At 38.5% G+C, this 12,846-nt stretch overlaps 1 protein-coding gene across 1 annotated transcript; it reads right to left on the reverse strand.

Moving 5' to 3' along the window:
* Positions 1 to 3,939: 3,939 nt before the first annotated feature.
* Positions 3,940 to 12,567, reverse strand: MARS2 (methionyl-tRNA synthetase 2, mitochondrial). Its single transcript, XM_003925691.3, has one exon. The coding sequence runs from the start codon at positions 12,504 to 12,506 to the stop codon at positions 10,725 to 10,727; it is 1,782 nt and encodes a 593-aa protein (XP_003925740.1). The 5' UTR covers positions 12,507 to 12,567; the 3' UTR covers positions 3,940 to 10,724.
* Between the last annotated feature and the right edge of the window lie 279 nt (positions 12,568 to 12,846).

Consider the following 12,846-nt stretch of genomic DNA (forward strand, 5'->3'; position numbering starts at 1 on the left):
TATTTTCTTCTTTATTTCAAAAAAGCTGTCCTGTTTGCCTGGAAGGATTTCACAGATACAACCCTAGTTAAGGATAAAATACTGACATTTTTTACCGCAATTTAGTCGATTTCTATTTGTGAAGGCTGAGTCTATCATATAGTCTATGAGTTATCTCAGTAATTTCTCCATCAAATGGGACTTGTGGTATTTACATTAATAGTGGTTTTACTTTTGCTTATGAAGCATTTGAGATAAAAACATTTCTAAATCCATCCTTCAATATCTCATAGTATTTGAATTTCAGATGCCCTTTGGGGTACAATTGCGCATGTCATCATTCTGGGTTGTTTTTTTTTTTAATCTAATGGAATATAATCATCTGAAACTTGAGGCTTTGTGATAATATATAGTGAAGTCCTTTTATATTATAGAAATATCTTGGTGATTAGAGCTTTTAAATCACTATATTGTGTGTGTGTGTATATATATATATATATATATATATATATATATATATACACACACACAAATAAATGCATACATACATGTAAAGATATAAAGGATAATAGAGAAAATATATATTGATTAGAACGGACAATATTATTATAATACTACGTATTAACAAGTAGTGTGGCACCTATTCTAGTTGTCTGGACTGGGAATCTGAGGCTAGAGACAGGTTCTAATTTTTTAACAGGTGAGTTTTTGCAGCTTTATCTATTAAGCTATCTTTCCATCCCTTTGTGAAGGTATCATAAAACGCAACTGACAAATCCCATCTAACTAATGGGTCAGAATTCTGTGGGCTTATTTCTAGTTTGGAGGGAAACTGACCAACATCTGATTTTTGATAAATATAAAATTCTGAATTCCTCATTAAGGTTTAGTTTGTCTTGCATCAAATGTTTAACTGGTGGTTTCCTACAGAACTGGAGTTTAAGTATTTGTATTGGTGATCTAAAGCATTATTTATTTAACTTCTTCCTCCTGCCCCCCAGTGAAAAAATGACTTTGTTATCTTAGTAACTGTATTAAAAATAGCAATGGAGAATTCAGGACATCTTTTCACATCACCTTCATTGCACACAGGCTCCTTTATTAACCCAAGTGTGCCAGGTGAATATTATGGTTATGCCATGATATGAAAAAAGTTTAGAAAGCTGAAGGAAGGCTAATGTGTTTGGTTTTTTTATGGGACTTTTTGAAGACAAACACTATTTTTTAAGATTCAAACTTTGATTTGGAATATAAACCTAACACTGTATACAACTCATTTGATCCATTCACTTGCTTCTTGAAAATTGCTTTCTAAAGCACTGTCACCTTTGCTTAAATTTTGTATATCCATTATAGAGATTTCAGCTTCCCTTATTTTCTTCTAAATGATGAATTATTTGGAGAAACATCCAGAATTGATTCTAAATGTCATTTCTTCACATAAATCATCCAGTTGGTCTTTCCTCATTAAACATCCTTCAAACCAAACATCTTCATACATGATAGCTAAAAGTAAGTGACAATACAGTTTTTACTGACATGATTTAATCTCAGGTTATGCAGTTTCAAAAGAATCTCATCTTTATTGTTAATAAAATACAGTCCATTCTATTACAGTAAGACAGACTTACAATTACGTTCTGTCTGAATATGGTCATGTGTAGTAGTATAACTACATCTTTTTTCAGAACTGATTACAACTTTAGATACATGTCAAGTTCCAATGTAATTGTTAGTTTAACCTTCTCTGAAACAACATTATAAGGATTCAGAATTAGGAGTCCTTGTTCTACAACACATATTTTCTCCTGAATCTCACTCCCACCTGCATTGATGAGCAGCAGACTTGACTTTTATTATCTTTATAGAAATCAAGGTGATTCACCTATAGAGGAGGTCCTCTGATGTTTCATCAGTCATATCAAATTCCACTTTAACTTCTGATCCTTGTAATAGCCAGACAGTTCTTGACTTTGCTGATCTCTGCTTAGAGATCTTACATGGGGTAATCATCTACTTATCATCCAAATATGAATACTTAAGAGGGAAAGAGGGCACCAAAAATAATTAAAATTATGATTTTTGAAATATGTGTTTATTGACCAACAAAGAAGTTTGCCAAATAAATAAGCCTATAAAATCATTCTATTCAAAAACTGTTTTCCAAGACTAACATTCTAGTAATACAGTAAGTGTAAGCCTAGACTATCTCAGGGAAATTAGAATATAGCTAACCCTATTAATATATTACACAATAAATGTAACATTAAATCAGGATCAAAAAGTATGGTCTAAAAACGAATCAAGCTATAGGGCCTAGGCCTGGACTGCTTTATTACTTTAATCACTATTTTTCCTCTGTTTTTCTGCCTGATATCATACTGATTTCAACTTTTACACTCAGCTACACAGTTATACATTTATTTTGGTTTTATGCCCCAGTGCAGACAGCTCCACTTTTAGATCATCTCCATGGATTATGTAAAAAGAAGAAAGTGCTACATGTTCTCCTTAGGCTAAACACTAATTTTAGGGCATCAGTTACATCCAAAAGTGTTTTATTTAAAATTTGTTATGAATTAACTACCTTCTAGAGGCTGATTTTTATGTAGATAACATTTAAATAAGAAAAAACTTACTACTTTGTGGACTATAATTATTTTTTGTAGTAGGTCAAACAATATCACAGTGGAATGTTAAAAATATTTCCTTTACAGCCAAGCCAAAAATACTTTTTTCAACTCTTAAAATATCACAAAAATGCAGTCATCAGCTTTATGGAATTAACCATATATATTTTCAAAAATTAGCTTATGTTAGTACTTATAATTTTCTTCTATAAACCAACAGGCTTCTTACACATTTTAACTTGATTTAATATTCCAGTAATTACTTATAAAATTAAACAGAACTCTGTACTAAGTTTTGCTTTTTATATAAAATATGTTTCTGTAAAATAAATTTTATGGAAATTTAAATATAAAAAATTAATGCAGTAACTTCACTTTACCAAGATTGAAGACTCTTTATGAAAGCCTTTATAAATTCCTTAAGTGACTTTTAAAGGTAATCAAAAATATGCTATATAGGACATTTTGTATGATGTATCAACCTGATTCTGTCAAAAAGTCATAACCTACCATACCAAAAAAAAAACTGAAAAAACACCCATCATGCTTTCCTATGTATTGCTTGCATTTAGACAGAATCCTGAAGAAATTATTTAAATATAGAATAAAATGTAGGTCTTCTTGGCCTTCCCAGTTAGCAAGAACTTCAATGCCTTTTGATATTTTTAAAAATACATTTTAGATGATAGCTAAGAGACCTATGTAAAAATAAGATTCATCACAGTTCTTCAAAGATACATCATGTCCAACAAAACAGCTACACTTCAGAAAAAAATGTAAAACATAGCATTGTGTATCATTATGTAATTCATAGTAAAGTCTCTTAATTTTGAAGTATAAAAGCTTCTTTCAAATGTGATATGAGGTGTATAATTTACCATTATCCAATCTGTGGTATTTTAGCTAACAAGGTGTGGTATTTGCTTTGGTTATAACTACAGTCAAGGGTATTTAATCTGGTTTCTGCAGGCTTGTTAGGAAAGATATAAGAACACAGTAAGAAATGTTTGGTAAATTCATAGAACTTAAGTTGTTAATAAGTGGATAAGTCTTATTAAGTTCATTAAGCTCATTTGCATTAAAACTATGTATGAAAAAGTTTCAGTGTTTGTAGCCTCTAATAAAATTCTCTGGCTTTATTACTATAATAGTTCATTCAAATAAAGCTTTTGAATATTGATATTTTCCTGTTTAGAGATAAACATGTATTTAAACAATTAGTAAAATATCATTTAAAATATTTAGATTCATGAATTTATGACTATATACTTTCAATTAGAATCACATACTATTTGATTTTAGAAATTGGAACATCGTTCTAAAAATAAGAAACAAGGAAATAAGGACAAACAAAAATAGGGACTATATAGTTATTTAAAATTTTAGCAATTTGCACCAGCAGACATAAGCAGGTTTAGTATAATAAGAAACTACTCGGCCGGGCGCGGTGGCTCAAGCCTGTAATCCCAGCACTTTGGGAGGCCGAGGCTGGTGGATCACGAGGTCGAGGGATCGAGACCATCCTGGTCAACATGGTGAAACCCTGTCTCTACTAAAAGTGCAAAAAATTAGCTGGGCATGGTGGCACGTGCCTATAATCCCAGCTACTCAGGAGGCTGAGGAAGGAGAATTGCCTGAGCCCAGGAGGCGGAGGTTGCGGTGAGCCGAGATCGCGCCATTGCACTCCAGCCTGGGTAACAAGGGCGAAACTCCGTCTCAAAAAAAAAAAAAAAAAAAAAAAAAAAGAAACTACTCAAAACACAAGTGAAATATACCATATTTCACAATAAAGGTAAGTATATTTTTCTGAATTTCTCTTTTGGCACTCATCATTTTCATAATCTAGCTGTCAAGAAACAGATTCCTAATCTTGAAACACTAACTGATATATTTTAGTTCAAGGTTTTTATTTGGACTTTTCATCTTCAGATCTTTAAATCTCATTATACTACTTCCTCTTCCCCACAATACTTAAAACAATGCCCTCGGTATATACACATTGACTGATTGTGGTGTTGGTACTAAAGGTGATGCTAAGGCTTTGGCATCAACACAAGATTGAGTCCCAGGCTCTCATGTTTTACAAGTTGTATAACCCTAGCCAAGTTGCCTAATTTCTCTGTACCTCAATTTCCCATTACCCGATTTATTCCTAGTGTTCCATTATTGGAACACCAAGCATGTGGGAGTTATTTTATATCCTGCTGCTCAAGGTCATCGCCAAGGTCTGATTGCAAAAATTCAAAAAATTGCAGCCAGGTGCGGTGTCTCACACCTGTAATCCCAGCACTTTGGCAGGCCAAGGCAGGTGGATCATGAGGTCAAGAGATCGAGACCATCCTGGCCAACATGGTGAAACCCCGTCTCTTTAAAAAAAAAAAGAAAGAAAGAAAAACAAAAAATTGCAACCTCAGGCATAAATGAGTTAAATACAGGAAGAATATCTCAAGGGGCTGACAGGAAAAATAAATGAGAGACCACAAATAAGGAATACAGAACTGTTGGTTCTCTCCCCTCAACTTCACTTATTACTGAACAGAAAATTTGGCAAAATTATGGCCATGTGATTCCCCCTTTTTAATAACCCAGAGAAGACTTACTGAACAGGTATATTTGGCTGACAATTATATTCAAAAAGCAAGCTGTTATTTTCACAAAGGTATAGATGGAAAAAGACAAAGTTTTAGAGTCACAAAACCTTGACGGTCATAATTTTTTTTCCTACACTTTGTGGTGATGATACACTTAGTAGTAAGCATTAAAGACTGAAATGCTAATGTCTAGTGTGAGTTGCTATACTTTTACTGTCATGGGTTTTGTTTTGTTTTGTTTGCAGACTTGAACATTTCTTGTAATTTTCAATCTTAGCTTTTTACGCTTTGAGGCGATGTGGTTAGATCATACAAGTTTATAATTGTAACTTTATGCATTATTCCCTTTATATTAAATTTTACTTTTTTAGTAATGGTTTCCCCCCAGTATAGATTGTATAATATTAATATTTCTATACCCGTTTTCTTTTGGATAATATATGCCTAGTGTTTCTTCATGTCTTATTTTCTTCTATGTTTAAGTATATCCCTTTTAACTACATTTATAGCCAGCTTTTTAAATTTAATTTTGAGTAGTTTGTCTTTTGAGAAGACTTATATGAAGATTTATTTTATTACAATTACTGACCTGTTTGTATTTATTTCGGCCATTTTATTGTGGGTTTTCCATGTACGATATGTTCCCTTTTTCTTTGCCTCTTTTTTTTCCTTCCTGTTGTCTATTGGATTTCTCCTTCCTGGCTTCTGTTGGATTGTTTTCTTTCACCTCTCTCCATCCTACTTGAAAGAAATGCATTCTAATTGTATTCTTTTGTGATTAACCTACGATGTATACCATGTTTATTAACTTTATATTTTTAATATCTATAGCTTTTTAACCAATAGAAGCTTCTAGATTGGTTTCAAAGGAAGCCAAACTACTGAAGCTGTTTTATTTAATGCGGTCCAAAAATATTTTAATCAGGAAAAAATGTGTAATTGGTCATATTATTGTGAAATGTGTTAAGAGAATAGTATGATGATATCAACCTATAGCAATCATTATCTAGTTTTTGAAGCTTCATTATCACATTAAATCCCATAAACAATTGATTCTCAACTAATGAGGGGTATATGCACAAGGTATGGCCTTAATAGTAGTAGCACAGAGGTGTTAGTACCATTTCTCCCACATCATACTCTAAGAAAGGTGGCATCCTCCATTTCCATAGTTACTCCTGCTCTGTCTCTTCAGCTTAGCCAGTGAGTCTTTTAGGCCCTCTGCAGATGCTTCATTCAGAAATGACTCAAGGGCAAGGCTCATCTCTTCTTGGAGCTATAATTTTCTTCCTGCAGATGGCACACTTGGTTTCCTGAAACATCTTGACATCTCACACCATCCTGTTGTTAAGTGAGGAGCAGTGGACTTTAAAATCCATGGTGAGTAAACTGTGCCATTAGCTAAGGGGGTGAAATTCAGTTCAAGGTCAAGCATGAAACATATATACTATGCATTGCTTACCTTGGTGAACATCCAAGTATGGCTGAACCTCCCAACTGGTACTCATCAGAAGAGGCATGGTAGAGGATATATTATTTCTAGTTGTTGAGGCAATAGGAAGATCTTCTTGGTGTGTAATTCCTCCCAGTTCCCTTCCCACATCATGAAAAGAATGTAGAAACGAGTATGATACAATCCTAAACAAAGTATTTAAATAGGGCCAACTGTTTCCTGCTAGGTAGTTCCTTTAATTCAGAGGATCTATTCTGGGTAACCCAAAACTACCTACTAAAGAGAAGTTAATTTCACCTCTAAATTAGTTAGTCCCTTCCCGTCTGCTCAAAGTAGTTATTGGTGACATAGGAAGGAAGCCTAACCTGAGCTTCTCCTATCCTCTGTCTCCAGAAAAAATAAGATAGTCTTCTTAAAAGGTTAAAGTTCCCATTAACCTTAATTAACTTGATTGTTACTGCTGTTAACCTCCAAATTTGGTGTGTTCCTCTTGATAAGAGTTAACCAATCCTCTCCAAACTTCCTGCAAGAGGAAGGGACAGGGTGAATTTTGTAGTGCTGAAATTACATATATTATCTTAGTTTTACAAGAGACTCAAGGGCGGGCTTCTAGAATCTGTGCTCCTGGTTACCCCTGTGTCCTAGCTCCTCCCGAGCTCTCTGAACTAGTAAACCATTGCTGCAAAAATAGACAAATTGCTGTCAATATGTCTACACCCTTTTAGGTCCATTGATACTTACTTTCTGGCAAAAGACAAGGCAAGGACCCACCAGCACCCCAGGCCTCACTAATATAGAGTTGTTCTATTATCCAGTAGAACTATGGATCATAGGATATTGCCTCTAGGAGGCAATTACAGATTATCATGTCAGCTTTATGGACCAATTAAGATACTCAGCGAGGAGGCATAGCCTCCCCATAACTCAAGGTTACACTAATGCTAGCCAATATCACCACTACATACTTGGTAGAGGTGGAGTAGTCAGAGATCAAGAAAACCATCCCTACCATAATGCCCCAAAGAGGAACCTGTCGAATGCTTGGGACTGTCACTTGGTACTACTTCATGATGATGTTATCCTTATTGAGGGCTCACAACCTGACCAACTACTGGTTTCACTTCAGTTTTGAAAATTCCCAGAGCTAAAGAGCTAAGTCCCAGTCACAGGTACAGCATTGTAGAGTGGGGAGTGGGGGAAAAAGAGAAGACCTGTGTCCCAGTGCCCATGTTCCAGCCTAGGCCTGTCTTAAGTACTCTGGCATCAACTTCATATTCAATTTACAAAGTCCACAGATTGAGAGAAATAATGAGGTCTACATGCAGAATAAACTGAGGTTTCAGTAAAATCAGAGATTATGTCTATTTCTTGCTCCTTCCCATAGCCACAGGTCTTCTGACTTCTGAGGTGTGTTATCTATGAGTTTACTTGTGAAATACCCCTCCAGTATACAATGGTGCCACTTAAAATATGCATTGCCCTCTTCTCACATGACTTCAGAGAGAGGATTATAGTATACTGAGTGAGTTGACATCTTTTTATTACTCTCCTAATGTAACACCACAAATACCTGATCTAGGCAGTGCTCTATGACCTTCTGCAATACTGCTTCCAGGAACATACCAAAATGAGTATTTAAGAACTTCTAGGGTAGTATTTAGAAGACAGTTACTTTCTGGCGAAGGGATCCAGAAAAAAAAGTATAACATATTAACTGATAAAGTATTAACAGTGCTGGAGTAGAGGATTCTACAAGTGTATTATCTTCTACCAGAAGTGGTTAGGATGACTCCTCTTGGAAGTACATACCTTCCAGTTTTCATTCTCTATTTGCTATTCTTAAACTGGTGGATCAACCCAATACATCACTGAGTACCCAAAGAATATTTGCTATATCTATTGTGCCTCCTACAGAGAATCCAACTGGTTCATCTTGAATATCACCACAGAAGTCAGATCCAACTTACCACACGTTCCTCCAGTAAAAATATCCTGTCTTTGTAATAATTACACCCTGTTCTATCTGGTTCCCCTATGTTCTTGTGCCCTCCAGTACCACAAATATCCATAGCCAGCTAAGGGCCTGTACAACTGACAGACTGCACTAAAAGAACTTCATTGACACCCTCCAGCAAGCAAAGGTCCATTGCATTGACTAGAACTAGGCTATAAGACAGATCATTCAAGTGGAAGACACTGTCTCCATCCATGGTAGGAACTGTAACACTGCTATAAGGGCACTTCCACAGCAGAGGTTATTATCTCACTGGTTTTCAAATATGTTTTTCTTCATCCATGTAAATAATCTTTTATCACTCTCTGCTCTGTCCTCTGTAGGAGATATTATACTTCATCCTATGCCCCAGTAGTCTGTGTTAATAACCCCAGCAGTTCACTTGAATATGTCATGTGGAAAGTTCAGACTTAGGAACAGGGAGGGTCTGAAGGAACATTTGTGGAAACAGTCCTTCCACCTATAGAAAGACTTCAAGCATTCTCTTCTAAGCAATGTTCCAGCAACTAAAAATTCCTCATTTTGCTGATTAATAAACAGAAACTAGAACTGAATGATGGTCCCTAAAATAAATCTAGGAGAACTACCAGTACAACAGCTTAATTCACTGTGAGCCTTCTCTACTTGCCCATACTTAGAATGTATATTCCAAGGCAAGTTCTCATTTTGAACTTTGGCCCAGCTGTCCAATCACCTGTGAGACATAACTCTGGCTTACTATGTTGTAGTTACTGTATAAATTGCTAACATCTTCTCTGTGATGTTCTCTTATGGAGCCTTGGAGAGATCCCTAAATCCAGTATGAGATTCCTGGAGCATTGGTCAGTTCCTCCTTTCACCATCACCTTCAACAAATGCAACAGAACAGATCTGAATAAGGTACTTACAAACTTTTAAACTTTAATAACTTAAGTTAAAAGAGCAAAAGAAATAATCAGTTAAAATTACTTGATAAGTATATTGACATTTATAATAACTATTACACAAATTCTATATTGTATTATAGATCCTGATCAAAAAAAAACATGAGGTAAATTATGTACATGGATAACAAAATTAAGAATGTAAGAAATATAAAGAAAATATTGCCCTTTTGAACTATTTACAAATTTTTTAATCATACATGTAACCTAATGTTATTAAAGTTTAAAATTTTTAACATACGAAGTGCCTCAAGAGGGTTTTATAATTTATCATATAAACAACCTGACACATTTATTTATTCACTTGTTAAACATTTAACAGAATAAATGTCATTTTTCAGTAGTCTGAAAAAGAACGAAGATTCTGGTAAGTTTTGGGGGTGTTTTGCTTTACATTAAAAGAGTAGTGGTTGCAGAGCTATCCCTCATTTTAAGAAAAGCAATAAAAATGTAAAGATCTGCAAAATTAAAAAGCAGAAAACTAATTTATTCTAAATATTCTGAAATTGCAATCTTTAGTAATTAATGTGTGAGACTAGAGCCATCTACCGGTTGAAGTGCGATGTTACAAAACCCAACTGTTGGACAATTAGCAAAGCAGGGAGCCCTAGTTGCAAGAACTTAAATGGGAATGCACAAGGGCAAAAATCATCTGGTCTAGGACACTGGTTCAAAGGTTTAATAAAATACTCTCTTTTTAATCAGGAAACTCAATATGTATTACAAAATAGAGTCCCCCTGTAAAAGCCCCTGTAAGGGGCCTCCAACCCTAACCCTCAATGAAAGGAGTCACTGCACTAATTAGCCTGAGAAGCAAAAGCCAGGCCAATGAAAAGCCACAAGAGGTAGTTTGGTTTGGAAGGAGGCACAAAGAAGAAACAGCATTAGCAACACTGTCTCTTACCCATCTTTCCCCTCACGACATCTTAGACACACAGTGCACAAAAGACAATGGTCAACAGTCACAGAGAAATGAAGAACAGGAGTAGGCACCTGAAAGGCTACAAACCTCTTTTCACAGGGACAGTTTATGTGCTCATTTGATTCCACACTAGAAAACACTAGTATAACTTTCCGGAAAATGAAAAATCAAAAAAATAATGTTTTGACCACAAACCGATGAGAACTGATTTTCTAGGTCCTGTGAGCTTTCACCACCCAAGTCCTACACTGGTCTAGTTTTGGAAACAAAACCCCAGTTTCAGGTCCCAGCCTCCTCCCTTCAAAGGGGCATGGATGTCCATAGAAGCGAGGCAAGAAATAGAGCTCTCCAAGACTCCTCTCTGAGGCAGAGACCCCCAACCTGGACAGCAGCTTGTCAGCTAGGCTTGGGGTGACAGGCTGCAGCAAGGTCCCAAAGACTCGCAAACATTCCAAGGCCACATGAAGCACAGTACCCAGCCAGGGAGCATCCACTGGGCTCTCCCAGTTCAGCTTCCATGGTGCATGCCTTTGGACAAAACCATTAGTTTGCCGGACACAGCTGGAAACGGCCTCTAGAGCCTTATATATCTGAAAGTTATCATAGTGGTCTGCTACCTGCTTTGGCAAAGTGGCCACTGCACTCACCAGAGCATAATCCTCTGCCTGAGCACGAACTGATGACCCCACCAACCCTGGCTCACTGGGGAAGCAGTTAGTGCAGAAGACCGGGTAGGTCTCAGAAGGATTTATTCTTTTGGCAGTGCATCGGTTCAAGAGACCTCCCAAGGCATCTGCAAGCTCGGAGTTCAGCAACTTAACCACTTTTTCATCATAGTAGTCACAGTCCCAGTTGGGGACGCCCTGCCGAAGGAGAAAGTAGCGGAAGCCATCCACAGTATAGCGGTTAAGGCAAGTCTTAGGATCCACCACGTTGCCCAAGCTTTTGGACATCTTTTGGCCACAGACTGTCCAGTGGGAATGGACATAGATGCGCTGTGGTGGGCTCATGCCAGCCCCTAAGAGGAAGGCAGGCCAATAGATGGCATGGAATTTGAGGATGTCCTTACCTATGATATGAGAAGTGGCCGGCCACCAAGATTTGAATTCAGCATTTGGGTAGCCAATTACAGTGAGGTAGTTGACCAGGGCATCCAGCCATACATAGATGGTCTGCGAGTCATCCCCGGGCACCGGAATGCCCCAGTGCAAGTGGCTACTTCTGCGAGACACGGATAGGTCAGGCAGCTCCTCGTCCAACCACTGTAGAACTACGTGATGGAATGGCTCAGGGGTGATCGCCAGAGGGTTGCCCCGCAGCCACCGCTGGAGTGGCTCCCGAAACTGGGAAAGCCTGAAAATGTAGTTTTCTTCCTTGGTCCAGGAGACTGGATGCCCACTCTCGAGAGACACAGGAAACGAATCCCCCGATGGGCTTGGCTGCCAGGTGACCTTGGCTTCAGGCAGGAAGCACTCGTCGGAGGCGCAATACCAACCTTCATAGAGGCCCTTGTAGAGCAGACCCCGGGACTTAAGCACCCCCCAGAATTGCTGCACAGCCATCCGGTGCCGGGCCTCCGTGGTGCGGATGAAATCAGTGCAGGAGATACCGGCCTCCTGGAAAAGCTGCTGGAACTGCTCAGAGACTCGGTCGCACAGCTCGGTCGGGGCCAGTCCCGCAGTAGCTGCTGCCTGCTGAATCTTCAGCCCGTGCTCGTCGGTACCAGTGGAGAATCGCGTAGCAGCCGTGCTGGGACTTCGGAGGCGACGGTGACGGCAAAGGGCGTCCGCCAGGAGTGCCGAGTACAGGTGCCCGATGTGCGGCGCCGCGTTCACGTAGAAAATGGGTGTAGTGAAGTAGGCTCGCGCATCACTAGCATCGTCGCGGGCACTGAGAGAGCCGGAACCGTAGTAGCGTGGGCCGAAGTCCTCCAGGAGAGAGATCCTACTAGCCCCCGTGCGTCCCAGTAGCCGGAGGACAGATGGTCGCAGCATGGTGCGGACCGGCCCGAAGCGGAGGCGGCGGTGTTCTGACAGCACGTGTGACAGGCGCACGCGCAGCCGGGTCGCGCCGCGGCTTCCGGCCGGAAAGCCAATGAAACGCAGCTCCGAGGGCCGACCCTCACCGCTCCGCCCGCGCCTGCGCCCTTCGCGGGTCAAAAACCGCTGCGCCAGAGGCGCCCTGTGGGCGGCGGCTGACCGGGAAAATACCTCCTAGCTGCCGGGTTTAGGAGAGGTTATGAAAGAAGACGAATCTCTTTGCCTTTGTATAGCATACAGTACTGTGTTTCCTGCTTGGATTGGAATTCTTTTTTTTTTTTTTTTTAAGACGGAT

The sequence above is a fragment of the Saimiri boliviensis genome, chromosome 5 (genome assembly GCF_048565385.1).
Source record: "Saimiri boliviensis isolate mSaiBol1 chromosome 5, mSaiBol1.pri, whole genome shotgun sequence".
NCBI classification, from domain to species: domain Eukaryota; kingdom Metazoa; phylum Chordata; class Mammalia; order Primates; family Cebidae; genus Saimiri; species Saimiri boliviensis.

Coding starts and splice junctions, on each gene's coding strand:
- MARS2 (XM_003925691.3), bottom strand. CDS start 12,506: ATGCTGCGACCATCTGTCCTCCGGCTACTGGGACGCACGGGGGCTAGT.